Genomic DNA, 26510 nt, shown 5'->3' on the forward strand with positions numbered 1-26510 from the left:
TATTGCTACAAATGTCACTCTCTGCAGTGATACTCTTGCAAAATGCAGTCAGTACTGTACAGCTGGTACCCTCCCTTCCAGCCACTGCCTGAACTGCTGTTTTAACAGGCTGAAAATGCATTCAGTCCAGTGTCATTTTCATAAACATGGTAACTAGGCACTGGAGGGGTTGGTTTCAACCAGAAAAATGCAACTCCAACTCAGTGAATTGCAAAACGGTTGGTAACAGTTTTTAGCAAATTAGCATGCTTCATTATGCTCATATTGTGGAATGATTTCAGTGTCTGCCTGGTTAGTTCATACACAAAAAAAATCCTGAGGCCAGGGTGTTTTGTGCTGACACCAAATGGCGCTTCCTGAATTATGTCTGACTGATACCACGTTTTCATGTCTCTGACTGTGTACTTATCTATTTCCAATTATGAGCCCTTATTATCTAGTTACTGAGCTAAATTATTATCACTGTGTTGCATCCAAGGGTGACTTTGTATCTTTAAACAGAAAGTTTACATGTGCATATGCATATCTTGTTATTAATTCTCTTCTGCAATTTAAACCACATATTGAATAATCTGCATTCTTAATGCTTCTATGTTGAGGACAATGTGGGAGTTGAAAGCCTGCTAGCCAGGTTTCTGGGTGATACAAGTGTTGCAGCTTCATTTTTACCCCCATTAGTTGATATAAGTTGAGGATTTAACCCTGATTCTTGATTTCTTGAAAAGAAGACTGTCCTAGCATTCAAGTGCTAGTCTGTGAAAGAATATTGGTAATCAGCTTTGTACCTGATGAGGTCTTGGGCTGGATCATCCATGGGCAAACCTATGAAAGTGGATTAGTAGCTGTTCATGCCAGACTTCTGCATGCTTGGAAGGATAAAAAGAGAAAAGAGGAAGGGTTAAAGATTTTTTTGGATTAAGGAGGCAGATACAGAGGCTTTATGATTTCTGTTCTTCACATACTGATTCAGTTGAAGGGAAGGTGCTGGCACCTACTGGGTACCAAGTTGCAGTGAGCTAGATCATGTTTCCATGTTCTCACAGCTATCTCTGTGGATGTTCAGTTGGTGCTGGCTTTCCCAGTAAGTGATGCAGAAGATGCAGTTCACCAAGATGATAACTGCATTTCCTGTATCATTTGGCCCATGGTTTAGTTCAGTCTTGCAGAGAGATTTAATTCTCTGTTCTTTTTAATTCATACTTTTGATAAGGCATGATACCGATACCCCTTCAGGTTATGACCAAGGGGACTGTTTTTATGTCTGCAGTAGTTCCAGCCTTCTTCTCTTCCATTTGCCCATCCCAAGAGCTGTGAGTCTCCAAAGGAGCTTTTAATATTTTCCTTTTGTGGTAAATAGAGCTGCTTTAGATGGGATTCTCCTTGAAGAGCGTGCAAAATGTTACCTGTCTGCTGATTTACAGGTCTTCTCTATTAGGAACAGTGTCTCTCTAGTGTTCTGTCTATTTGCAGTCTTAACATTTATTCCCCATGTTAAGCAAGAAAATGTTGAATAATGGGATTCGGGTCCTAACACTGACTCAGTGTCATGACTGTTAATGAAACATAGTCTTGGTCTGAACTCCTGACTTTGGAACTTTTAACCCCAGGTGACCTGGGAAAAGCTCCAAGTTTGTTGCTTTTGGAGCACATGGCAAAATTATGCAATCACACATTAGCAAAGGAAGGGCGGGGGAGTTTTATTTTCTTTTTGCTTCAGTTTACTTAGTTTAAAATTTAGTTCTGCTTGACAGTTTGCTTTTGGGGCTGGGCATTTGGGGTTTTGTTTTGATTGAGTCAGTGTGCTACCTTGTACAAGCCACGGGACATTTTATAAATATGCATAGTAGTAGATGTTAAAAAAATTCACTTGTAGTGAAAGTACTGAACTGTAGAACAGTTCAGCTTTAGAGGCTCTTAAGGTGACCTTGGGGAGGTAATTTGATCTCTCCTTGTGTTAATCTCTAAAACGAGGATAAGAACATTCCTCTTGTCTGCCTTGATTATTTGAATTAGAGGTCTTTGGAGCAGAGAGTTTCTTTTCCTTTGTTTCTCAGCTGTGACAAGGAGATTTAGTCTTGGGATTTAAGTACTTCTACTTGTACAAAAAAAGACAACTCCAGTGCTATGTGAGTATCTTATAAACATCTTATTACTTTTTAAAGACAAAGCGAATGTTAGAGAATTATGTTTCAATTGGCAAAATTATGGTATTGCTTGTCCTGTACTTTCTCTTTCTAAATTTATTTTTAATATTAGGTTTCAAATTGCAGTTCTGGTGTGCAGCATCGATACTGAGAGAAACAAAAATAACCAAGGAGATGCCAGCTCAGGCACTGCAATGTTTACTGGAGATTTTACCTTTCTTTTTATTTTTCTTTTTTTTTAATAGCACTTAGTTCACAAGTGTACAAATATTCATATTCTGAGTGTTGGGCAAGCACAATGTGCAGCCCTACCATGCTTGATCGCTTCCCAGTAGTGGAATTCCATACATTCCTTGCATCCTAGCTGTGTGTAGGAGCCAGCTTTCTGAAGATACGATGGCAGCTATTTTATACCGAGAAATGGGAGAACTTTTGCTGTTGATCTCACTGGAGGAGAGGGCTTAGTGGTTTTAGTCATTACATTTAAGACCACAGAGTTCATGGGTCCAGGTGGGAGTAGAGGCAGTTAAACTGTTCCTCCATTTGAAACAGTGAGTGTTGTGAGCCAGAAAACCCAGTTTTCGGTGGGGGAAATTCAATCAATTTCATTTTTTCACAATTTATAAAGTTCTAATTTTACTGATTCTGGTTTTGAAGATAAAAGCAAGCAAACACATGTTCAGAGAAGCACACCTCAGCTTCTCTCTGTCCCACATTATACTCAGTTCCTTTGGTGAGGCAAGGGTGGTGCAGGAGACTGGTATCAGTCCACTGTTGCTTCTTTTTCCTTACTCAGTTATTTCTCCATAAGTTCCTCTGCTGGCTGCAGTCCTTTAATAGTTGTACCTCCTCTCTGTCCGTGCTTGGGGCAACTTGTTTACCTCAGCATTTCTCCAGCCCTGCTGACCCTCCTACCCTGACATAATTTTTGTTTCTCAGCTGTGCTTTGGTGTCTTCTCTGCCCTGGTGTTGTCTCCTGTGTCTCATAGAATCACAGAATGGGTAAGGTTGGAAGGGATGACAGTGGGTCATCTGGTCCAGCCTCCCTGCTCGTGCAGGGTTATCTCAGAGCACATGGCACAGGATTGTGTCCAGAGAGGTCTTGAGCATCTCCAGTGAGGGAGACTCCACAATGTCTCCAGGCAACCTGTTCCAGTGCACAGTCACCAGTGCAGGTAAAGAGGTTTGTCCTTATGTTCAGGTTTAGATATCTATACACACACATATCTCTGTTCTCCAGCATCCCTGGTATCTCTCTTGCATCTCCTGCTGTTTGTCCTTTCCATGTTTGCTACCTGGTTGGATGTATAGGCTTTTGCAGAGGTGCTGGTTGCTCCTCTGTTCTGTTTTGAAGTGCAGGGGTCAATTTTGCCAATTGCTGAGTTGGTTGCACCTACTGTGACCAGCACAATCCCATACTTGGCTACCTCCTACACAAGTCACCACTGCAGCACCCTACCTATTGAAGCCCTGCTGATTATGGTGAATACAACTGATTAGACTGAAAATTATATGGTTGCTTTCCTTGGATGAGAATTCAAAAGGCACCACTTTTAAAGGTAGTGTCTGGCATAGTGAAATTGTTTAAAATACATTAAGCTAAAGAAATATTTTTTGAAGAGAGGAGGTAGGAATCTTGGTGGGAAAGAATTTGCAGGTTAGGATGATAATTTGGCCTGCCAAATTATCCACACAGTAGGAGTGTCAATTCTTTTTGTGGAAAAATTAATGTGTATCAGGGGAAAAGACCAAGTTCCACTAATCAAAATGTGCTGTGCCCTTTGGGTGGGAACAGGATTTTTTTTTTCTTGTTTTTTTCTGGGGGCAATCCATAAGTAATTTAGAAAGGATTATTTATAACAAAGTTGATTTTCCACCTAGAGGACAGTCAGTATCCCCAGAAGGATGATTAATCCTTGCCTTCGTTCAGCTTGGATAGTTTTCAGGCTCACTAGGGATCTGGCTGAGGAGAACACTTAGGCATTGTCTTAAGCCTGTTCTATTCAGCAGAGTATCCTGTTGAACCTAATTGAATCACTGGGATTTAAAGCTAAGTGAGTGTTTCAGTGTATTCTCAAAGTTGGACTCCATTTTTTGAGACTTTGTGATGTTTCTGAAGCAAAATTGTGCATTTTAATTATAGTGGTCATTTTGTGTTGTGTATTAGCTGCATTTTTGTGTAAGAGACAACAATGAGATAAATAATTCTGGATTTTTTATGGGCTTATCCTAAAGCACTATAAACCCAGAAATTATAGAAGGCTTCTGTAGATCATCATGTACATTAACTATTACTGTATTCCATATAGACAGGAAAACAGAATCATGAAAGCTAAGTAATCCCCTCAAAGCTTCAGAGTGAGGAGTAAGTGCTAAAATAAAGGTCAAGTGAAGTAATGCAGGCTGTTCAGAAGTGAAATGTTGTTGCTTTTATGCTATGCAAGAGACTAATGGGCAAGGTCCTATAAACAATGTCAGCAGGGTGGGTAGCTCTCTCATTCCCACTGCTATTAGCACCACTGCAGTATCACAGATCATAAAGTCCAACACTGTGTCCACTCCTTAAACACCTTTATGGATAGTGACTCCACCACCTCCCTGGGCAGCCCATTCCAATGTCTCATCACTCTTTCTCTGAAGACATTCCTCCTAATGTCCAGCCTAAACCTCCCTGGTACAGCTTAAAACTGTGTCCTCTCTCCCTGCTGATGGGCTTTAATAGCACATTGTTATTTATTGTTGAAATAATATCCCTCAAGAAATTGAGTTCTCCACTACCAATGTTTTTAAGGTCTGGGTGCCAACGTGGGCAGTAAAGCCCAGGGCAGGGCCTCTGAAATGTCTGGTTTATCAGCTCTGTACATGGCAAACTATCCTGGGAGTCAGGAGACACGTGAAGAGTTATGTTGCTCATGACTGTGGGTGTCTGGTTTTAGTTTGAGGCTGTTTAGCTCAGCCCTTAGAAATGCCAGAAGTGAGGGAGGTACTGAATGATGGGCATTTACAAGATCCTTGATTGAAGGAGATTTTCTAAGTGTGGGAAACAGATCTTCCGTGGTTTGAAAGTGTTAGCTGAGGACAGGTCTCTGCAAGGGTCTTGTACAAAACTTGGTGTTAAGGGAGGGGAGATTTTACTGCAGATTCTGTTTTGAAAGTATCTGAGAGACCACTGGCTTAAGTAGATCAGTGTTCCTCTTCAGATAATCTCAGGGTAAACAGCGGGAGACTTGGTTTTTAAAATTAGCATTTTTATGTTGACTTACCTCAGAAGGAAATTTAAGTCGTTTTACTGTATGGAATGCTCCTGCAGCCTCAAAAAAGGAAGCATAGGGGAACTCAAAAGGGTTTGTTGCTGCGGACTGGAATCCCCTCGTGTGTTGTTGTTTGGGTAGCTGAGGGGCCTGTTTGACATCTGAGTGCTATTATGGGTAACCACCACTCATCAGTAACCCAGAATTTCCATGCTGTCTGGAAAAAGAAATTGGTTTTTTCTGCTAGATTCAGCAACTTGCTTCCATGCAGCCTTGAGGATCCTTGAGGATTTGCAGCGAATAATTTGACACTTGTGTTTATTCATTGTTGTCACTGAGGTTTTGATGGGGACATCAAGTGATGTGTATGAGATGGTCGCTCAGAGTACTCTGAGGAGCTCTTGAATTTCTAATTACCCCTGTCCTATGTTAGAAAAAACCCAACCAAAACACTCTTTTGAGTGATTTTCTCATGTATGGCGGGTGTGTTGAAGGCAGAACTCAAAATTATTTTGCCACTTACAAGGCTGATAAACAGTTGCTACATGTTAGACTCGCAGGTGTTAGGTGTGAGAAGCATATGCTTAGCATGATCAGCCCTCCAGTGAGGAGTTTTGAAGGGTGAGTTGACTGTCTTGAAATACTGTCCCTCAGTAAGCTGGTTGTGTAACTAAGTGTTGAGAACCTTTGTGGATGTGATGAAGATCGATGAGGGCATTCTCAGAGCATCAGATAAGAGAGTCTGGGTTCGCTCTCTTCTTATCACCCAATTTGTATCATGATCTGTCTTGTGAAAAATTACTCTGTACTGATGTAGGAATATGGCAGACAAAATTCACTTTGTGCTTCTTCCCTTTGGTTTGCTAACCACTAATCAGTAATCCATCTGTTAACAATCACGTCGAGTAATGCAGGAATGGAGGTTTTGATTCAAAGACTGGCTTGGCGTAGTCAACATTTGTTTGAACATCATCTGTTTCTCAGCATGTCTTAATTTGCTGCGTACTTCACTGGAGGATTAGTGCCTTTTCATTACTGAAAATAGTTTTAAAACTCCCTATTGCTTTTTCTATTTGAGCTTAAAACAAATCCTGATAATACTCAGTTAACAAGCTGTTCATGACTCTTCTTTGAAAGGATTATAATTTTCCTAAAACAGTAATTGTTGTATAAGATATGTCATGTAACAAATGCAAATGGAATAATTTTGCCAAGTCATTTTGTTCCTGCAGTATAGATGATGCTTTAGTATGTTTTTTGTTCACCTACCAAGGAACCAAAGGCAAACACATGTGGACAGACACGGTAGAAGTTGCTCCTTCATTTGCTGACTGTTGCTAATCTAGAGAATGGCAAATACTTCTAAACAGGCTCTGATGCTTTTGTATCGATAGCAGCATCACTAACACTGCTACAGTTTAGCTGGACTGTGGAGCTGAGTTAGCAGCAGGGTGTGTTTCTACCTGACAAGCTGAGAAAGCAGACTATCAGAATCTGTGGTGTGTCCAAAAAAAGGTTATAACCCTTAAATAAACACAACCAAATTTTCTTAATCTCTCAATCGTCATCAAAAGCATGGCAAACTGGATCCATTAAACACATTTATTTTAATAGCAGAACCATCACAGCTATATTCTTTATTTTTGTGTATGTTGTAGGTGATCTTTTCAGATAGGATCAAGCAGGTGCTGGTGTTACATATCTCCCTTGATACTGAACCATTCATAAGCATAAATCTTTATACAGCTGAGGCCTTAGGGCCTGAACTTGTAGGCTGTTCTGTGGGGAATTAATTGTGGTATCAAAGCTCTAGGTAGCAGGGAGGGATGGGAGGAGGATAGGACACAGCAGGAACAAGACCAGAGAAAATAGACATGTTTGCACTTGTGTTCTGAAACTAGGAATCAAATGGGATTTTTTTCCTCCTATATTTTGAAGCTCATTATTTCTTCACCTTTTTACATATTTGTATGTATGAGGCACAGAGCTTTTTATTTTTGTTTGTAAATAACATAGGAGTCACCTCACATGGATTTTAAGCCACAGTTGTATTTTGGGTTATTACCTGGCACTTGTATCTCTAAATTTTTATATTTCATTCTGTTAGCTACATTAGCTTCATGCATATGTTATGCATATCTAAAACTAGGATAGTATTTAAGTACTGTTTTTCTCATGTAAAGATCATATATGTTTCATCTTTTATTTTTAAATTTTGGTTTCTGGTATTGAAAGCTTTACATCCTGTTTTCATGCAAATAAATTTTGATATCTTTATTTACAACCTTTTCTCAAATGTTTTTTCTTATGAACAGCCCTAACCTATCATCTGAATTTATCTAGTTATACTTGTTAATGTCTTTATAAGTTGTTTTTCTTGTAAAAAATACATTTTTCAAGGTAGCAATGCACCCCTAGGGTGGACATGTGTCATGTCTTCTGTTTTGTAAAAATTTTTTAGTTGCTGTGGAACCTGTTGTGGAGGATGGGGTGGAAAGAATTGATACCAGTCTGTCCTACCATGTTTCATTCCTACTGCAGTCCTGTTTGCATCTGCTGTTTTCAGCAGCAGACCAATTGCAAGGGGAAAATGGCAATACTTTTATGGAAAATAGGAGAAAACATTTAAAAACCATGGCAAAAAAGTACCAAGTTTAAGATTTTTTTTTTTCTGACTTGTGTTTAAAATAGCTACTCTGGATATCTATAGACAGCAAAACCAGTTTTAAGACAAATTGGCACACTGTAGGAGTAATGCAGATAAATTTACAGGAAGAGAGAGCTTTATAATGATTCTTCAGATCTGGTTCAAATGACAGTACCATGAGCAAGCTACAGTCTAGGATTTTCCCTTAGGCTTTTTCTTACATGTGTAGGCAAGCAGCTCACTAGTATCTCTTTATGGGAGTGCCTCCTTCCAGGATTTCCTGGAATTCCTGAAGATCCCTGTCTGATACCTGTGGCTAATGACTGCAGTAACATCTTTATCAGTCCCTGACAGCTGGGAGGTTTGATTTCAGTCTGAGTCACTGCTGGTCACCTTAGCTGATAGGATTCTTATAGATTTGAGATTCAAGAACAGTCTGCAGATAAGCAAAATGACGCTGCGTTTTTCACCCTTCCTTTAAATAGGTATTTCAGCAAATCCTCGAATATCCACTTTGCTGGGCTTTTGCTAAAGAGGAATTCCCTGGAGACTGTACTGGCTGTAGACAGACAGGCTTTACAAACCAGAGGTTACAGTCACCTGTGTGAGAAACACAAAGGGTGGGAGAAAATTACCTCTTTACAACAGAGCATGGAGAGGAAGTGATAAGGCAGGTTTGGTTCTTGAACTTGATCCTCTGGTGTCTCTCTAGCATCTTTCATCCCAGCACAGATCTTTTCTTCACAGTGCTATCCTGTGCACGGTTCCCCCCCCCCCACCTTCCCCTGTCCTGTCCCAGGCAAGTGGCTGGAGTAACAGTGCAGCCACTTGGCAGCATCAGAGACTGAGGGAATTTCTATTTTTCAAGTTTCAAACTGCAAATCTTGTAAATTAATTTAAGAAATTATAGCCTCCAAAGCCATGTCAGATATTATAGAGAGAGAAGAGACGGCAGAGAGAGTTGTCTGTAGGAAGATTTGGTTGCGTTGACTGCCTTGGCAATCTCTAGCACAGTCATCTTACTTTCATTCCTGAAAGCAGATAGGAGAGGAAGTTTAAAACAGGCTAGCAAAAAACTTAGAGTAGTTTCACACCATTACACTTGTGCTTTTTCCTTCTTGATAGTTCAATCTTTAGCCAAGAAAACACAGCAGCCAGTTGAGTGATAGCATTTCAGAGCATGCTGTCTGTGGTAGGCCACTCAAGGTACAAAGGACATGGCTGTGAAATGCTGGGAGTCCCCTTGCCCATGCTGCAATGGGCACAGCCTGCTCTCAGTGCTGTGGAAAAGAGCCCAGAGGTTGTGGAACCATAAACCATAGAAATTGTATATCCTAGCATAAAGTTTGAAGTTACATGTTCTACAACGTGGTTAGAGTTGACTGAGCACGGCATCAGGTTTATTGGTGAAGGTATTGATACAAATGGGAAAATGACAAAAATTAAAATTAGAAGAGCAATAGCCCATTTGCTGCTCTTCTTTTAATTTAAAGGAAGCTGGTTTTTTAATGCAGTTTGGAGCAGAGCTGAACCCAGCATATTTAGCTGTGACCTCTGCCTTGCAGCTTTTGCATAGCAAGGTGTTTCCCAGAAGCTTCTTCCTGACTTCCAATAAAAGCAAGGTATTTTCTGGCTTGCAGCAGATACATGGCATCTTGCCAGCAAGAATCTGCAGCTAAGAGTAGCTTAGCTTGAGTCTTTAATTTCTAGCAGTTCTGTGTTCAGGGAGAGAATCATTAATAAAGAAAGCTGCAGTATTTATTTTCATTGTTTTCTTTATTCAACAACTTTGTATCTTTAGGTAGTTGCTGTAATTTTCATTCCTAAAAGGTTCAGTACAAAAAGTGAAGTTTCTGGCTGATGCAACAAAACACATAATTGCTATTAAACCCTCATACAATGATCTGCTCTACATAAAACTCCCCAACAGGACAGTTTTAAACTTTACATAGCAAATAAAGTCTTTCACTTTGCTCAGAAAATGCCTTTGATTTCTCATATGAACATTGGGTTGTTAACAGTCTTTTCTATCTCCTTTTTAATTGTTTCTTTGCAGATCTGGGATTATTTTGAGAAGTTTAGATAAAATGCAGTAACAAGTATGCTCAAGCTGTTAGAGTTGCTTTGAATTTACATCAATATAGTGCTGTTGCAAAATGTAATGAAATCAACATTGCATGATTCACAAGGGAACATAAGGAATGACAAAAATCATGGTGATATGTATGCTGAGAGATGTTAGCACAAAGCAATACTCCAGTGACAAAGACTATTTTCCTCATAGATAAAGGTGCTATTGATTTTTTTTATATTCTCTTTATTTCCCCCAAATTAAATTATGTCAGCCAGACTTCCCAGTTGTTCCAGTCAGTGTACCTGTTACTCTGCGTAAATTGGATATTTAATGGGACATTGATTTGTCTTATTGGAAACCTAAATGAATTTAAGAAAGCATTAATTATTAATTATTTAATCATTTAAACTGGTCTTGAAAGCAGGAGTGGAAGTCTTCACCTGTCTTGTCTTGAAAAGTTTTTCTTTGTATATCCCTGACCTGAAATTTTGTTCATTAATAACAAAAGTCTTCAGGCTGTGCCCAGCAGCACTGGAAGTTAAAACTATTATAGAGCAACCTGAAACTTTGGCAAAGTTTTGATGTTGGTCTCTTGTAATTGTAAAGACTATGACAGCTTTGACTTCTACAGGTATTAGAGCTTTCAAAAATTCATATTGAAAAGTGTTGAAAGAATAAAAATAAACACTAAAAGAAATTGTTACATCTGATTGATCTGTGTGCCTGTTTCCAGCATCCCTTTGTTCAAGTGAAGACACTGCACTAGTTTGTTTAACTAGAGCAAATTTAACAAATCAGTTCAGTTAGTAGTCCAGGTACTTGTGATGGAATGACATTTGTTTGGAACTACATCCATTGTGTTTGTAGGTGTTTGCCCCTTGCTGATGTGAGCAATGTCGGTAGATACACTGTGTTTAGTCTTAAACAAAAGGGTCCATGCACCTTGTTTTACTGGTTGGGCCAAGCTAGTATCTGACATGATTTGCAAGTATCAGCTCACACTGTTTTACTGGAACTGGCAAATACCTGGCTTGTGTTTATGTTACAGACCCCTGCTGTAAGTATGCACTTTATGATATGAAGACAATCATCACCCTCAGTACTGAAGCAAGGACCTGTTGCTCTGGTACCATTTCTCCCTCAGAAAGTTGTTAACTTATGTTCTTTTAATTTCTTTTAGCTTGGGAGATAGTCATAGTGATGATACATTTGGATGTGAAACTTCATTGAAGGCAACACAGCTTCTTAAGTTAGTGTTTGTCCACTCACTTTCCAAGGAATGCTGCTTCCAGAAAAACGATGGATGTGACCATATGTGACCATTGTCTGACTTAATGACTTAGGTGCTTATGTAACTCTTTCCATCTCAGCACCCAGGAACCTTGTCATGGTATTTATTCTCACAGCAGGGTGAGGTTAACAGTGCTGTTACACCCAGTTTACAGTCAGAGACACTGGAAACACAGAATAACCAAAACATTCAAATAACCTAATTTTAAACTGGTAGGTCCCAGGCTCAGAGACTTAGACGAACTTAACAGTCTGACTTTAGTCCTTTAGAGGTAGAGGATGTCATCCAAAGTGCCCAGATACCTGTTGTAGAGCAGGGGTTGGAATCTGGATTATCCAGATCCTAAATTAATGTCCTATTGCTAATTATACTGTCTGGAGTCTATTCTTGTCTTAGAGATGATCTAGAGTTGCATTACTGCATCATTGCTGCTGATGCATGATGCCTGAGAACATATCCTCTAGCATTTAGTTGATGTGGGGAGGGTTGGTGCAGGCAGAGCCTGAATTATTTGCTCTCTCAAGATGTGAAATCCATGGAAGGAAATGAAACTAGCTCCTGGCTCACCTTTTCAGACCCAGGGCAGTTCACAATTGACATGTCCAGTAAGCTGGCTCGACTTCGGTCAGAAACATTTCAGTAGGCTGTTTGTAAAGGTATTTCATTTTCTTTTCCATCAAATCCCTGTTCTGTCCTCACTGGTAACTATAAAAGGTCACCTCTGCCACTGAAAAGCCTTGTGTGTATTGCATATATCCAAAGGAAAAAGCTTACAAGCAATTCCTTACAGGAAGGCAAAAGTCAATTACTCAGTTTTGACCTACAGTGCCAAATTAAGGCCAGTAAGACAAGCACCATAATTAGCTTCGCTTAAGAGATCAGCCTGGAAATAGCAACTAACAGTATTTGTATTCATTTAAATGGCTTTAAAGGCAGAACTAGAAAGAAGCTGCATCATTGGACCAGTGTTATTTACATTTATTTACTCTCATAAAGAGCAAAGGCTTGTGTTTCAGATCAATACCAGAAGATCTGGAACCTTGTGTGAAGAATTGTTAGGGTGCCCTCCACATCTGAGTTGAAGAGAGCAGAATGTTGCTGATGCAGATTTCACATTGCACCATATAAATCCTAGGAACATTTTCCCAGATTCTTGATCTAGTTCCTCTTTTGAGCAACTGAGTCCATCTCAGGATATCTGGTTCTGAGAGGGAATTTTCCTCACTATAATTTAACTTGCTAGCACTTGTCTCTATGCTTCTTTCTTCTTTTCTACCTTTCTTCCTTTCCTTCTCTCTTTCTTTCTCTCTTTCTCATTGCATAATCTGTGTGTTTCCTTGGTTACCAGTTAATAGTCTTGTTTGGAAGAATAATAACTTCCACTCCAGAAATAGTATCACATTGCAGACTGTTAGATGAGGTTCACTCAAGGTGAGGCATTCACTGGGCTCTTCACTGGAGCTCCTAATTGAAATACTGGTTGGCATTACCAGCTGCATTCTGTTCACCAGGATGGGCTGAGTAACTGCTCAAGGGAAATAGTTGAAATGAGGCTACCAGAGGAGAGGGTATTAAAAACTTTGAGCATGAGTAGAAGAATTCAGCCATTCATTTTCTTTGAAGTTTGGGGTGGGAGGTGTGGGTGGTGATGGTAAGAACAAAATAACAGCTACCATATTAGTTTGGCTGGACTTATAACAGAAATTACTTAGAATATTTGTTATTCTTTGATCTTGATGCTGTTTCTCCCCTAATCACATATTAGGCTTTTTATTATTAATCTTGTATTTATGTACAGAATGATAGCAGCATTTCTTCATTGAGGCATTTATATAGGAGAGTAATACAGAAGGAATTCATGAAGTGATGGGTTTAGAAATTGCTAGAAATTCACTGAAGAAGGGGAGGAATGAGCCAGGTATCTCTTTTATTGCTGCATAAGCAGCAACCTGAAAAACTGCATAGTCCTGGTGGGGCGATGTCAGGAATTGATCAGGAAAGGAAGAGATCTCCAGAAAACTCCAAAATAAAATAATGAAGATGCTTCTCAGTGACAGTGAGAGTGATGTAGCTGTATCAGCGCTCAGTCCTTTGCAGGCCAGGAAAAGTAGGACAGGAATGGTAAAAGACAAAGGCGTGGGTAGACATATGTTTTCTCTGAGATGTTCTGATGAGCACCACTAGTTTGAGAACAATGTTAGAAGGAGGCAAACTTTCTACTACTAGAATGGGATGTGGGAGGGAGAATTGAAGGAACATAGGTTTGTTTGGGAATATTCTGGGTAATACTTTCCACTTCAAATGGTACAGTTGAGATTAAATCTTGCTCTAGTTTACACCCATGCATTTCTGTTGGAGCCCCAAGCTGCCAGAAGACACATCTGAAGAGAAAGTTAAACGTGTTTTACAGTAGCCAAATGTGGAGCAATTAAACTTTTATTATGACAATTATTATGAAATACTCAAACCTTTCCTGTTCCTATCCAAGCTCTGCTAAGGGCAGTTGGATGGCTGATTACCACTACTTGGAATTGTCTCCCTGACTATATTGCATATACTTTGGTAATTTCTGCCTACTCACAGTATCTCTAATTTGAATGCAGAGAGGAATTTCTGCTAGAATTAATAGGAGTAGAAATAAATAATGTTGTCTTCTTTTCTCTTCAGGAGTGCTTTCCCTGTATTAGGTATTGTATCTGCTGTAGCAAAAAGGAGATGTTTGTAGTTTATGTTTAGTGTAGTCATTTCATATAGACTGCCTGGTTCATCTGGTTTCCCAGAACTTGATTTGGCATTGCTTTCCTTTAATCCTTTTTGGTTAGATTATGTTATTTCTTGGATTAAATTAGCTCAGTTCTTGTTCCTTCTTCATGTTCTTGGAAAGAAAATTGTAGGCATTCTGAAATGCTCTATGGCACTGAAACTGTGGGGAGAGTTTTTCCTCGTCTTTCCATGGCAGCCTCAGTGGAAAGAGGTAGTAGTTGATGTAAATGGCTTAAACTAACTGGTTTATGAAAAGACTGTATTTAGATAAACTGATGGTGACTTTTTAGATGAGCCTAAAATGTGACCAGATACATTTGTATCATGATGAAAAGTGTCTGAGAACACAGAGTTATGCACAGGAGAAAAATATTCTTTTGTTTGGGTTGAAAGTATTGTTTGTTTGTTTTACAGTGGCCCACCCTCAGGAGCCTCACCACCCCTCTGAAAAGCCGGTCATCCACTGCCATAAATGTGGGGAGCCATGTAAAGGTGAAGTTCTCCGTGTTCAGGCCAGACACTTCCACATCAAATGTTTCACCTGCAAAGGTAAGACCTGAATATTGATCTGTTAGAAATGAGTCTGTTTATGCACTGGTACCTTGAACCAGTGATGAGAGGCTGCGCTTCCTGCAATCTGCCAGTCACAGACATTGTCTTCGCTCAGTACCTGAAGGGTTTGAGGGTAAGGAGGGTCAAGAAAGGAGGTGGAATGGCTGAATCACACATGCACAAGCAGCGAGGTGATTGGCACCGCACAGAACAAACTCATTATGCAAACATCTACCGTTTAATTGAATTACATGAGACATTTGGTTCTATTGGGTGGGGAGGATGAATTTGCTACCAGTGAAAGTCAAAGAATCACAGAATATCATGAGTTGGAAGGGACCCCCAAGGATTACTGAGTCCAGCTCTTAGCCCAGCACAGGACCATCCCCAAGAGTCACAACATGTTCCTTAGAGCATTGTCCAAATGCTTCTTGAGCTCTGGCAGGCTTGGTGCTGTGAGCACTGCCCTGGGGAGCCTGTTCAGTGCCCAGCCACCCTCTGGGTGAAGAACCTGTTTCTAATACCCAACCTAAACCTCCCCTGATACAACTTCAGGTCAATTCCCTCAGGTCCTGTCCCTGGTAACCACAGAGAAGGGATCAGTGCTTGCCCCTCCTCTTCCCCTCACGAGGAAGTTGCAACTGCAATGAGGTCTCCCCTCAGTCTCTTCTCCAGGCTGAACAGACCAAATGCCCTCAGCTGCTCCTCACACAGCTTCCCCTCAAGGCCCTTCACCGTATTCTTTGCCCTCTTTTGGATGCTCTCTGAGAGCTTAATATCTTTCTTATATGGTGGTGACCAAAACTGAACACAATGTTCAAGGTGAGGCCACCCCAGAGCAGAGCAGGGCAGGACAATCACCTCCCTTGACCGGCTGATACTTTGCCTGATGTCCCCCAGGATGTGGTTGCCCTCCTGGCTGCCAGGGCACTGCTGACTCAAAGACTTGGACCAGCACATACTGTTCTGAATACTTATGTATTCATTCTTGTTCTTTTCTACTGTACACTGGGTGCAAGCTAAACAATAGAAAATTGTACCTGAAAGAAATAAAAGAAGTAAAAGAAGCATTCGCTCTTTTTAATTTTATTTGCAGTTTTATTTATTTCATGCAGTTCTATCTGGACAATCAGTTTTCATACATTTGCCAAACAGTGAATTAAGCTTGGTCTTCCATGCTTTTGAGTCTCTGGGCCTCCCTCTCCGATAGGCTAGGATTTTCTGGGATGCACACTTTTATGGAGGCGTCGCCTGTTTTGGAGCCCCATTTGGTTGTGTGTGTAAGGCAGCTGTGTTATGGGAAGAGCTTTGCCTCCTGTCAGCCCCAGTTCTTCAAAAGGGTTCTAAGGCTTTGGGCTGTGGAGCTGCCTTGGGAAAGGGGGGAGAGTGGCCCATTCCACAGGGCGAGGACCTGAAGGGCTCTCGGCAGCTCCAGCTCATACCACTGAGCCCTCTGTGACCACAACAAAGACTCACTGTGTTTTTTTACAAAAAAAGAGGTTTAATGAAGCGTTAAATAATTGTAGAACTATGCTTTGTGAATTCATGGCCTTTGAAGATGGTTGTTCTGGAGCAGGAGGCAATCCTGACTCCTCCATACAGTTTCTGTTTAATGAACAACAACGCAGCGCTGGCTGAATTAGGTAACCACAGTACGTGGGATGAAAGGTGAGAATAAGGAGAAATACACAGGCCCATGTGGAACAAGGGAAGCACCTCCTGCATTCAGTTCCAGCACAGCACAGGAGAGATACAGTGAAAGGGCTCCAGGTGAATGTGGCCGAGCTGGTGGCAAACATGGAGAAAGGGGCTGGAGCAAATCAGAGTAACTGAGCAACTAAAACAGAGTAGCACAATCTGTACTATGTGGGTTTTGACTTCTATTACACCTCTTACCTTTTCTGAAAATCCATATCTAGCACGTGTACTGCAGATCCAGACTTTGTGAAGTGCCTCAAGCCCAGTTCCTGGGTTTCAGTTATATTTTTCATGTTATAAACGTGGGTGGAATAGTATAGTTAGTTTGATTTCTCTGTTCTTCTGCTTCCTGAATACATGGAATATAGCAGAAAACAGAAATAGTTGTTTTCCTATGTTACTAAAAGTCACTTGAGTTATTTGCATGTTGAAAAATGAATGGCTAGAATCTAAGAAATTATGTTTGTTACCTGTGTTTTTTAATTAAATACCGTTAAATAACTCAAAAAATGCTTAACTTTCTCCTCAATATTAACATGTTTCATCTGTGCCAAACTGGAATGTCATCAACCCATTGTGGAAGGCAGTGAGGAGCACAATCTGCACTATTTCTGAAATGCTTGGGGAAATGTGTATCTCTTTCTCTATCACGGTTGCTGTATTTCAAGCAGTACTTGATGCTGTATAATCCTTTAGCAGTTCAAAGCCAGCAATTGTTTCTTTTCTTGTTTCTGCCTGAAGTGAGTAGTTGACTCAATTTACAGAAGACACTGGATTAGGATATTTTTCAGCATCAGGCCAGCTGAGACCCTTTGACTCATGAAGGAGAATGCTAATTCAGACCAGGCAGCAAACAGTGTGCTTAGGACCTCTGATGAAGCAAGGGGGCAGATGAGACGAAATAGGGCTCTGGAATTGTTGTCCTGATGAATGCACCACATTAATCTTGCAATTTTGGGGGGTTTAGTCGCTGCTTTTTTGCTTTGACTATTCTGTTGGTTGGATTTACTAGGATACAATTTTTCCCCTACCCTAGAGCAATATCTAAACTCATTTTGGCTTCTGTTTGTGGAAGTATTTCCATCTAATGATGCTTTAATATTCTGTAATATTATCTGTCTCATGACTGTTTACATGAAGATCACCAGAGAAAGGAGAGGTATAGAAATATCATGCAAGTGAAACTATGATTTGTATAATTAACTTTTTAAGGAAAATCTGAGTTTGTGAAAGGTTTATGTGTTCACTTCTTGTTTAGTAGAGGCTAGATCACAGTGTGGCTTCTGTTGGTTGTAGTATCTGCACATTCCAGTTTGAACTGAGAGTGCCAGTGCTGAATCGTAAGAGACTTTCCCCATGCTGTTCATTCAGTTTGTGTGTTATTAGTTGGGTTTGCCAGGGAGTGTTGTCTGTTTAGAGTTCAGTTGTCTTTCAATGAAAGAAAGGAAAGGGGTGTGTATGGGAGGTTGCTCCAAATCCTGTTTTGAATCTTATACCCGAGCTGCAGATCTTGTGCACTGTTTGCCTCTCTTATTCAAGTGAATGCAATTTTTGTTTAAACCAGATAGTTATTTACTTATATTGCATGTTGTCTGACCATATGCTTCATACAAGTGGCACACAGCTGTTCAAGTAAGTGTTTGGGTTTTTTTTCCTCTTCGTCTGATGAGTTTTTAATTTGACATGACTGTGACTCCACAGGAGGTGGAGTTAGACCCTCCTCGGTTTATACAGTATGTTGTTAGCTAAAGAAAACAGCTGATACTGGGACAGAACTTATCAGCTGCATCTACAGGTGGCTTCATTGTCTCTTTTTTGTATACTAAACTTTGCTCTTGAGACTTCAACTCGTACATCTGCAGCTTGAAAGCCTCAAACAAGCTCATACTTGTCTGACTGTTTTCATACCTGCTGAAAGTGTTGAAACTTTTGCCTATAGACTTAGAAGATGCTGAAAAAATCCATTTCCTCATAAAGCTGTCACAGTAGTTGTATAGTTGTATAGAGTTTCAGTGTGATCCTGTTCTTCGCTCTGTACGTATTTCCTTTTTTTTTTTTTTTTTAATGCCATCCATGCTCTCAACTTTGTGTTTACATCATGCTGTAGTGCTGCTTCCCTAGGTTATGTCAGAGACTCTTAGGCACTCCAGGACTGCTCGGCATGCATGTCAGTGGTGGCTGTTGCACTGAAGGAACACGGTGACTTCAGTCTCCGTGCTGCATCAGCCAGCCCAGGACATGCTCATGTGTCATGTAATGTGATCGGACAGTCGTCGTCCCCTGTAGTTTGGTGCTCCATCCATCTCTGGAATCTTTTTCAGAACAGAGTAACATCCTCCTGACAGAGATGACAGGTGAAACCTCTATGGACAGACGTGTTCCCGTGCCCCCACGATAAGATGCACCTCGCTGTGACTCTCCCTGTTGAGAGCCACGAGTGTCCAGCTGGTGTGTCCTATCTGCCCGGCAAGGCTGGCCAGTTCTATTTGTGGCTCCTGATAAGCGCTGATAGAAAAACAAAGAGCTGAAAATGGTGTGGCTGTCCCCAGGAAGGTGAGCTCTGCCGGCCCCCTGATAGGCAAAGAATGTCAGGCAGGCAGCAGCTGACTCGGAGCTGGAGTTAACAAGGGAATGATGGACAGGGGAGGGATAAGAGAGATTTAGGAGTGCAGCTCTTAGAGCACAATTCAGAGCAGTTGTCTTTTGCTTTTTTATAACAAAGTCACTTGCCTTGCTAAGGATTTACACTGGTTTGTGTTACAATTGCAAATTTAATTGGATTCTTTGTTACCTCCAGTTGTAAGTCTGTTTTAGTAGGAATACACTACACTTACCATACCACATTTTTAATGTCTACCAGGCAGTGGAAGCAGCAGGCTGAGAGGAGGGAAGGTTAAATGAGAAGGTTGGAGGGAGAGCAGATTGAGCTGGAGACATCACTGGTTTTAACATTAACAAGAATGAATTAGTAGCTTATGAAGAAGTAAAAAGTTTTTTGTAAGTATGTACAGGGATAACCTTTCTGGAAAAACTAAGACTACTCACTGCAGTGCTGTTCCATATGTAACTGTGTGTGGGAACAGGCCCTAAATTATGCTGTGCATGAGCAGAGATTTTAATATCTCAATTTAAATTGTGATCTGATACAAATGATAATTTGTTACCATTGTCAGTTGATAACAGTTCATTTTACCCTATCCATGTACTAGGAGAGGAAACTTTGAGGGTAGAAAAATTGCTATAATAAGGCTTTATTATTAAGCCTGTGATTCATCTCCTGGGCTAGAGGGAAATGCTGGTTTCAGTACACTGTATTGCTTAACAAAAAAAGCTTTAAGCTTTCATAGTAACAATGTAAAAGTTTACATAGCTTGATTTTGGTACTTGTAGAGATCAGTTGCATTACCTTAACAAGGCAGTGTAGTATTTGTAGTAGGAGTATTTCAAATAGACCTTGTTCTTGATGTTGGATATAAATTGCAAAACGTCCATATGGTAATATAAACTAAAAAATATTTAATCTCATAAATAAGCAGTCCTACCATAAGAATATAGATGGTGTCCTACAGTTTTCTAGCCCTCACTGTCATAGAATCATAGGATGTTTAAGGCTGGAAGGGACCTTAAAATCACTTAGTTCCAACCCCTATGCCATGGGCAGGGATACCTGCCACTTGACCAGGTTGCTCAAAGCCCCGTCCAACCTGGCCTTGAACACTACCACAGATGGGGCAGCCACAACTGTGAGGCATAAAAGTCTATAATTTGATTAAGCCATGCCAGGTGGAAATTTTTCACTGTGTACGAATGTTTTAAGTGCTATAGTGATATAAAATATCAAAAGGCAATTACCTGCTAATAATCTTGCTAATTATAAGGCCAAACCAAGTCTTGGCATCCAGGAAGCATTCCAAAATCCTAGAGTATTCCACTGAGAAAAAACTTTTAGCTTCTATTAAAACGTTGTTATAAATCAGCATAAAGCAGTTTCTTAATTATGGAATAAACGTGCTAGTTTTCCTCCTTTGAGTTAGATATCTTTCAAGCTTATTTAGGAAAGCCCACATCAGTATGTACTTCCAGAATCCTCTGTGGTATGTTTAAGTTCCAGGTACAGGTCTGAGTTTTTTAATGTGATGGGTTTTCAAGACTACATCATCTGCAGTTCAGTGAGGTCGACAGGGAAGGGGGAGGGTTCCTAAGTTTACATTTTGACTTTGAACTGCATCTTCCTCCCTTGAAGGACTGGGAAGAAGTTGAGGTCATGTAAGCAGACACTATATCAACAGTTGGAATGCTTTTTAAATCATTAGTTCTTTGACCTTTGATCTGTCATCAGATTCTTTCAGTGGCAGCAGGAGGAGGCTGCAAACTGGCTGCTGGGTAATTAATGCTATAAATAGTTCAGAGTGGATGGAAAGTTTAAATATGAGGACATTCTGGCAGTAGATATCCCATGCAGTGCTTGAAAAGATCTCTGCATTTCCACGAATACTTCTGAAGAAGCTTGTGAACTCCCCTTCTCAGCTTGGTTATTGAAACAGCCTTTAACATTATTAAGTCTTTTGATTTTTAACAAGAGTGTTTGTATTTTCTTTTTTTCCCTCCTAAACCTGAGTGCTTTGGCTTTCATTTAAAGAAAAGGTCACTTCTAGTCATTAAAATATAAAACTTTGATAGATATGAGACTGAAATGCTTTAACAGGAAAATAAAAACAAAAAGGACAGAAATGTTACAGTATCCTGGTTTGAATGCTTGGGACTCTGGGGATCTGACTGAAGATCTTGGAGGATTATAACTCTGCATCCTTTATCTGTGGTAGAAAGTGCCACAGAAGGACATGAGGAAGATTAGGTTGAGATTTTAAGAGTGAAAATGAAAGAGAAATACTTGTTGCTGAAGAGATTAGTACACAAATCTAGTGAAAAAGTGAAAAGAGGGGGGCACACTGTTTTCTGTGTGCACAGGGAGACCAAAGGAGGGAGGGTAAGTTTAAGGACAGCAAATCAGGTTTGAACAGTGGAGAAATGGGATTCTGTTGTTTCTGGGAAGCTAACAGAGGTTAAAATTTCTCCCATGTCAGGAAATGAGATTCAGATGTGAATTCATCCATTCAGGTAGCTTGACATGAAGCGAGGCTCAGTTATAGCTGTGAGAGTAATTGCCATTTCTGCATTTGCATCTCTTAGCTGCTCTATCTGGAAGGCTGTTCTTGTTCTTGCAGTGATACCTATTGGTATTTCACTTCAGGTTCAGTTTCTTCCCATTCTGAAGAGGAGAAGGGACAGGCACTGATCTCTTCTCTGTGGTGACCAGGGACAGGACCCGAGGGAATTGACCTGAAGTTGTGTCAGGGGAGGTTTAGGTTGGATATTAGAAAGAGGTTCTTCACCCAGAGGGTGGCTGGGCACTGAACAGGCTCCCCAGGGCAGTGCTCACAGCACCAAGCCTGCCAGAGCTCAAGGAGCATTTGGCTGATACTCTCAGGCACAGGGTGTGACTTGGGATTAGAATACTATTGATGACAATTAGTTGATACTGATCTTAGTTTAGCTGGGCTTGAGGTCTCTTTCAGTGACCCAACATTTGACAGGAAATGCAATTAATTGCACTGCTTGGCTGATGTTGACCAATGCTGACAGATGCCATGTCAGATTTTGAAAAAGTTGCTGGATCCCTTTGAAAGTAGAGGCCTGAAGGATGCTTTACAGGTGCTTGATTAGTGGGGCAGAGCATCCTTATGAGAGTACAGAAAATTCCTTGGGTTTGTTGTCAATGCATCCTTCATTTGCCGGACTTGGATAAGGTTTGGTTTTGTCCTATTCTTACAATCTTGCTTTGCTTATTTAAAATCTTTTTAGAGAGAACTCTCATCTAGATAGTTACAGTCAAGCTGTCCCAGGCTAAACTTTGACATTTTTCCACTGATTGCATTTTCTTCAAGGTTCATTTCCCACAGACCCATAAATGACTTTGATCTCTACCTCGTGCTTAGTCTAATGTGAAAGGTGTTTTAAATGGTTGAATGATTCCTGCCATTGTTCCCATCCTGGTGCATGAAACATTGGTGGCGAAGAGGGGAAGCTGTCACACTGCTACATTACATACAGCTGTTTGCTTGCTGCTGGGCTCAGGTATGAGCTATTGGCTGTTAGATTGCTAGAAAGACTGAAATATATGCATAGAGACTGTTTCTCTGTGTGGTGTGGTTTGTACCTCCTGTGTTAAGGAGAAAACCGAAGACTGAAGGACTGAAGGCAGTGTCATGGCATTGATTGGGAAGTTGATCAAGTTAAAACATCACTTTAGGTTTCACTTGGGTGAGTGCTTGCATTATATGCCCGGGGGCTTCACTCAAGTACCCCACTGAGAATTACTTGTGTCATAATGACAGTGGCACTCAGTGCTTGTGCAGGCAGGATGCTTGAAATGGAGGGTCAGGATTTTTCAAGGGAAGAGAAGAAAAGCCTGACTGGAGGCTAGAGGATGGCTCCCAGGGGGATCTCAGACCAGTTCAGGAGAAGAGGGGAGAAATGCAAACTTATCTTTTGCTCAGGAGGTATTTATATATCTCTCATCAGTGTATGACAGAAAAAGCCTCCGGTGATGGGAGTGTTGCAAATGATCACCAGGATTTCTGTTACTTAGTGGTGCCTTGCCATCTCTCTGCAATGGTAGTGCTGCAGCGTGGCTTCTGAGATTTATCATTCTCATGTGGTCTTCTGATGATAGTTCGATGTATATTCTTTCTTTAAATGACTTATGCCCTCAAGAAAAGTGTCAATATGAGGAATAAAAGGCAAAGAAAGAGTTCATTTGAAATGCAGAAACTTTAAACTTTAATAAGAACATGAACCTTGCTTTCCTCAATATGGGATTTGTTAAACTGTGGCACGGAAAAAGAAACAGATTTTTCCTGTGTATTTGTTTGGATGTTAGTGATAAACTGAAACGATGCCAAATTCCTTTCTACCTGCAAACAAGAGATCCATTATGCCCTAAGAATAGCTGTTGTATGAATATTTCCCTGCTTGAGAACAGCTCCATTATTCTATGAAGCTTAGAAATACAAGGAAGAAATAAAACCCCAACAGGAAATTGAATTTGCACCTTATTTAATGCATGGTAGCAAAGCAGATCATTAGACTTTTCTTAATAAATAGCATTCACTTCTGCAAACTGAGAGCCCTCTCTCATAGAGTCTTCTTGTGTGGTTTTGTTTCTTCAGTGTTGAAACAGTTTTTACTTAACATCAACATACAGTTATTTTACCAAGGGCCTGGTTTTTCAGCTCTCACTGACAATAAGCCTGAGGAAATCCTACATAATGCTCAGTAGGATCAAATCCTGCTTCCATTCTCTTTGAAAAAAATCTGATCTATTCATTTTCATCATCTCTGTTAAAGCTTGGAAGTGACTCATCTTAAGAATGGTCCTGGTCCCTTGGAGATCCCAGGCAGTTGGGTTGCTCTTGAGCAATCCTGACCTTTTGTCATAATACCCCAGGTTTGCACACATAGACCCTGCAGCTTTGAGAGCTGACAGAAGCACTGACAGTGTCTCCAATCCTTTTGTCCTTTAAGGATGCAAAATAGTAGCTCCAGAGAGTAGTTCAAGACAGAAAAAGCTGGCAGGTGGGTGTTTTCCATACGGTGGGAGGCAGAACTGTATGCCAGCTTATTCCATTCACAAGAGAGGCAGGATGGTTTGTTTGTAATATGAAATTCTTTGATATACAGACTCTGAAAAAAGGCTGAGTTCCTCCTGGAGCTTTTGAAGATAATGGTTTTATTTTCTCATTTAAAGAAAAATGCTGATTTTTTTTTTTTTTTTGTCTCTATGCTTGTGGTACTGTAGGGAATAGAAATGCTCCCCAGTGTCTCCTGTTTTAGAAGGGAGATCTTGGTAATGTCAACAGAATATCTTCCATCATACTGAGAAGGAATAATCTTGGTGAAATGTTACTCTCCTGTAGAAGTATTTCCATGTGATGGATGTTTATGGAATACCTCTTGCATTTTGCCTTCTCAAATGTGATTTGTGCATCACTGTTGGCTCCATGAAGTAATTCTTTCAAAGCTGTTTTTCCCATCAGTATAGGAAAAACCAAGAAGAATATAGTTTGACATTTCCTGTTAACTGTCATCATTTAGGTATAAATTTTTCTTTGATGACATGGTACGTGTATCACAGCAATTGCTTAGGTCACACCTTTAGGATGTGTTGTACATATGTTCACAGCTGATTTCTCTTCATTGCCTCTGCTGTTCTGTGGCATGAATGTTGCTGGGCATATGGTCTTTCTTTTTCATAAAAAACAATCACAATTTGTACACCTTTTCTGTGTTACTTCTACAGTGGTCATAAATATGTGTGTTAAGGCACGATGTTTCAGCTTGAAGGGTTGTATTGTCCGAACCACAACTTCTGCACAGTTGCCAAAAGCAGAAAAAAGGAGAACAAAAACCTGTTTAAATCCTTTCCCTGTTGCACACCACATTGTACACCAAGTGTGGATACAGTCATGTTTGTCCTTTCTGATTTTATCTCTGACTCAAAGTGAAAGCAGCAGGCTGGAACAGTGTTTTTCCAACCATGGATGTTAACAGTCTGGGTGACCCTTGTTTTGCCCATGTGGCTTAGAGCTGTGATTAGTGATAGGAACACATATGCTAAGTCGACTGCAAAAATCCCTTGTAATGTGGGGGTGCCAGGGTTAGTCTTTAATTCCTTCAGATTGGTGTGAGAATGCCAAAGATGATGAGTCTGCTGGTGGCTCACTTCTGCTCATGCCTGAATTCATGGCTTGCCAGTATGAGAGACTTTAACTCAGAAATTCTGAGTTATTGACAAAATGAATTAGAGATTGGGTGGAAAGGAGACTTCCAAAGAAAGAAAAGGGTGATAGAGGAAGCTTCTTTTTAGTAATAGTAATTACTGTCTTCAAAAGACTTGCCAAATAATTTGGCCCCCACTTTTGTCAGAAGGCTTGAATCTCTGTAGCAATGCATGCAAGAGGGTAGAGCCAATAATTGTGAGTGCATGAACCCTCTCATTCAAAGTCTGTAGTGTTTTTTGCAAGCTATGGTCTGCCACAGACCTCTGTATGATACATTGAAACTGGATTTTCAGAAGAAGCTGGCACAGAGATGGCATTGAATGTTCCTTTTGATCATCCCAGCTTATTGGACCACTCCCTTGGCAGGTAAAGAGGGCTGCAATGACCGAATGAGTTCTCCAAAAAGTGACTCATTGGTAGAACTGGGGACCATAGTAAAGAGCCAGAGAGTTCATATATGCAGCTTCTGAGGCAGACACAGCAGCATGCTGAGCGACTTCAGCTTGAGGCAGAAATGGATATAGACTTGGATGTTAAAGCTACAAGTTAAATTAAAAATGTGATTTAAATAATTGCACGGACACATGACTAGCTCTTTATGAAATTTAACAGCTTCTGAAGCATCTGTTATTGACCACTCAGTGACCATACTCCACTTCATACACTGTAACCACAGGATGTAATAGTCTGAATACTGAAGTAATCCCTAACAACCTTCCGACATTAAAGCAGAATTCTCAGTTACTCTATGATTTAATTGTAAGGATCCACCCAGAGTAACTTAGAGAAGCAAACCTATTTAAGTAGGCTTAGGCCTCGCCTCTGGACCTGCAGTGGAAAGTTACTGTGTGGTGCCCAACTCAGGAAGAGTCCAAGGTGATGCGGTGTGGAGGTCACAGTGGTTTCTGCCTTATGGTTACAAGATACTGTGCCATTAGTTTGAAATTAATATTTTAAACAAAATGGATATCAGTAGAAGAAAATGAAGGAATGAAAGATGTGTGGTTTTGTCTTTGTTTTTTCTTCTGGAGGTGTACCTAAAAACCAGCTTGGAACATTTTGGAGCATTATAGTAGAGCCTTAACAGTGGTTCTTTGTAATTCTTCTCAGTCACTTGTAATTGAGTTTTGGGTGCTTGAGGATTTAATGCCACCATGAAATTTAATTTGTTTGCACGTGGAATATTATCATTGTTCTATGCAGAAATGTGAAACTGGAAAAATACTAGTACTGATACTGCTTTAATTCTA

General features: G+C 40.4%; 1 protein-coding gene across 8 annotated transcripts in view; it reads left to right on the top strand.

The window, feature by feature from the left end:
- ABLIM1 (actin binding LIM protein 1) overlaps positions 1 to 26510 on the top strand; it is a 137810-nt gene that overhangs the window by 16229 nt on the left and 95071 nt on the right. For all 8 annotated transcript variants that reach the window (XM_050337197.1, XM_050337207.1, XM_050337225.1 and 5 more), the window contains one exon: positions 14585 to 14719. In XM_050337197.1, coding sequence (XP_050193154.1) covers positions 14585 to 14719 — 135 coding nt within the window. Of the gene's footprint in view, positions 1 to 14584; positions 14720 to 26510 lie in introns of those variants that run through there.

The sequence above is a fragment of the Myiozetetes cayanensis genome, unplaced genomic scaffold, assembly GCF_022539395.1.
Source record: "Myiozetetes cayanensis isolate MyiCay16 unplaced genomic scaffold, myiCay2020 scf10, whole genome shotgun sequence".
Taxonomy (NCBI): domain Eukaryota; kingdom Metazoa; phylum Chordata; class Aves; order Passeriformes; family Tyrannidae; genus Myiozetetes; species Myiozetetes cayanensis.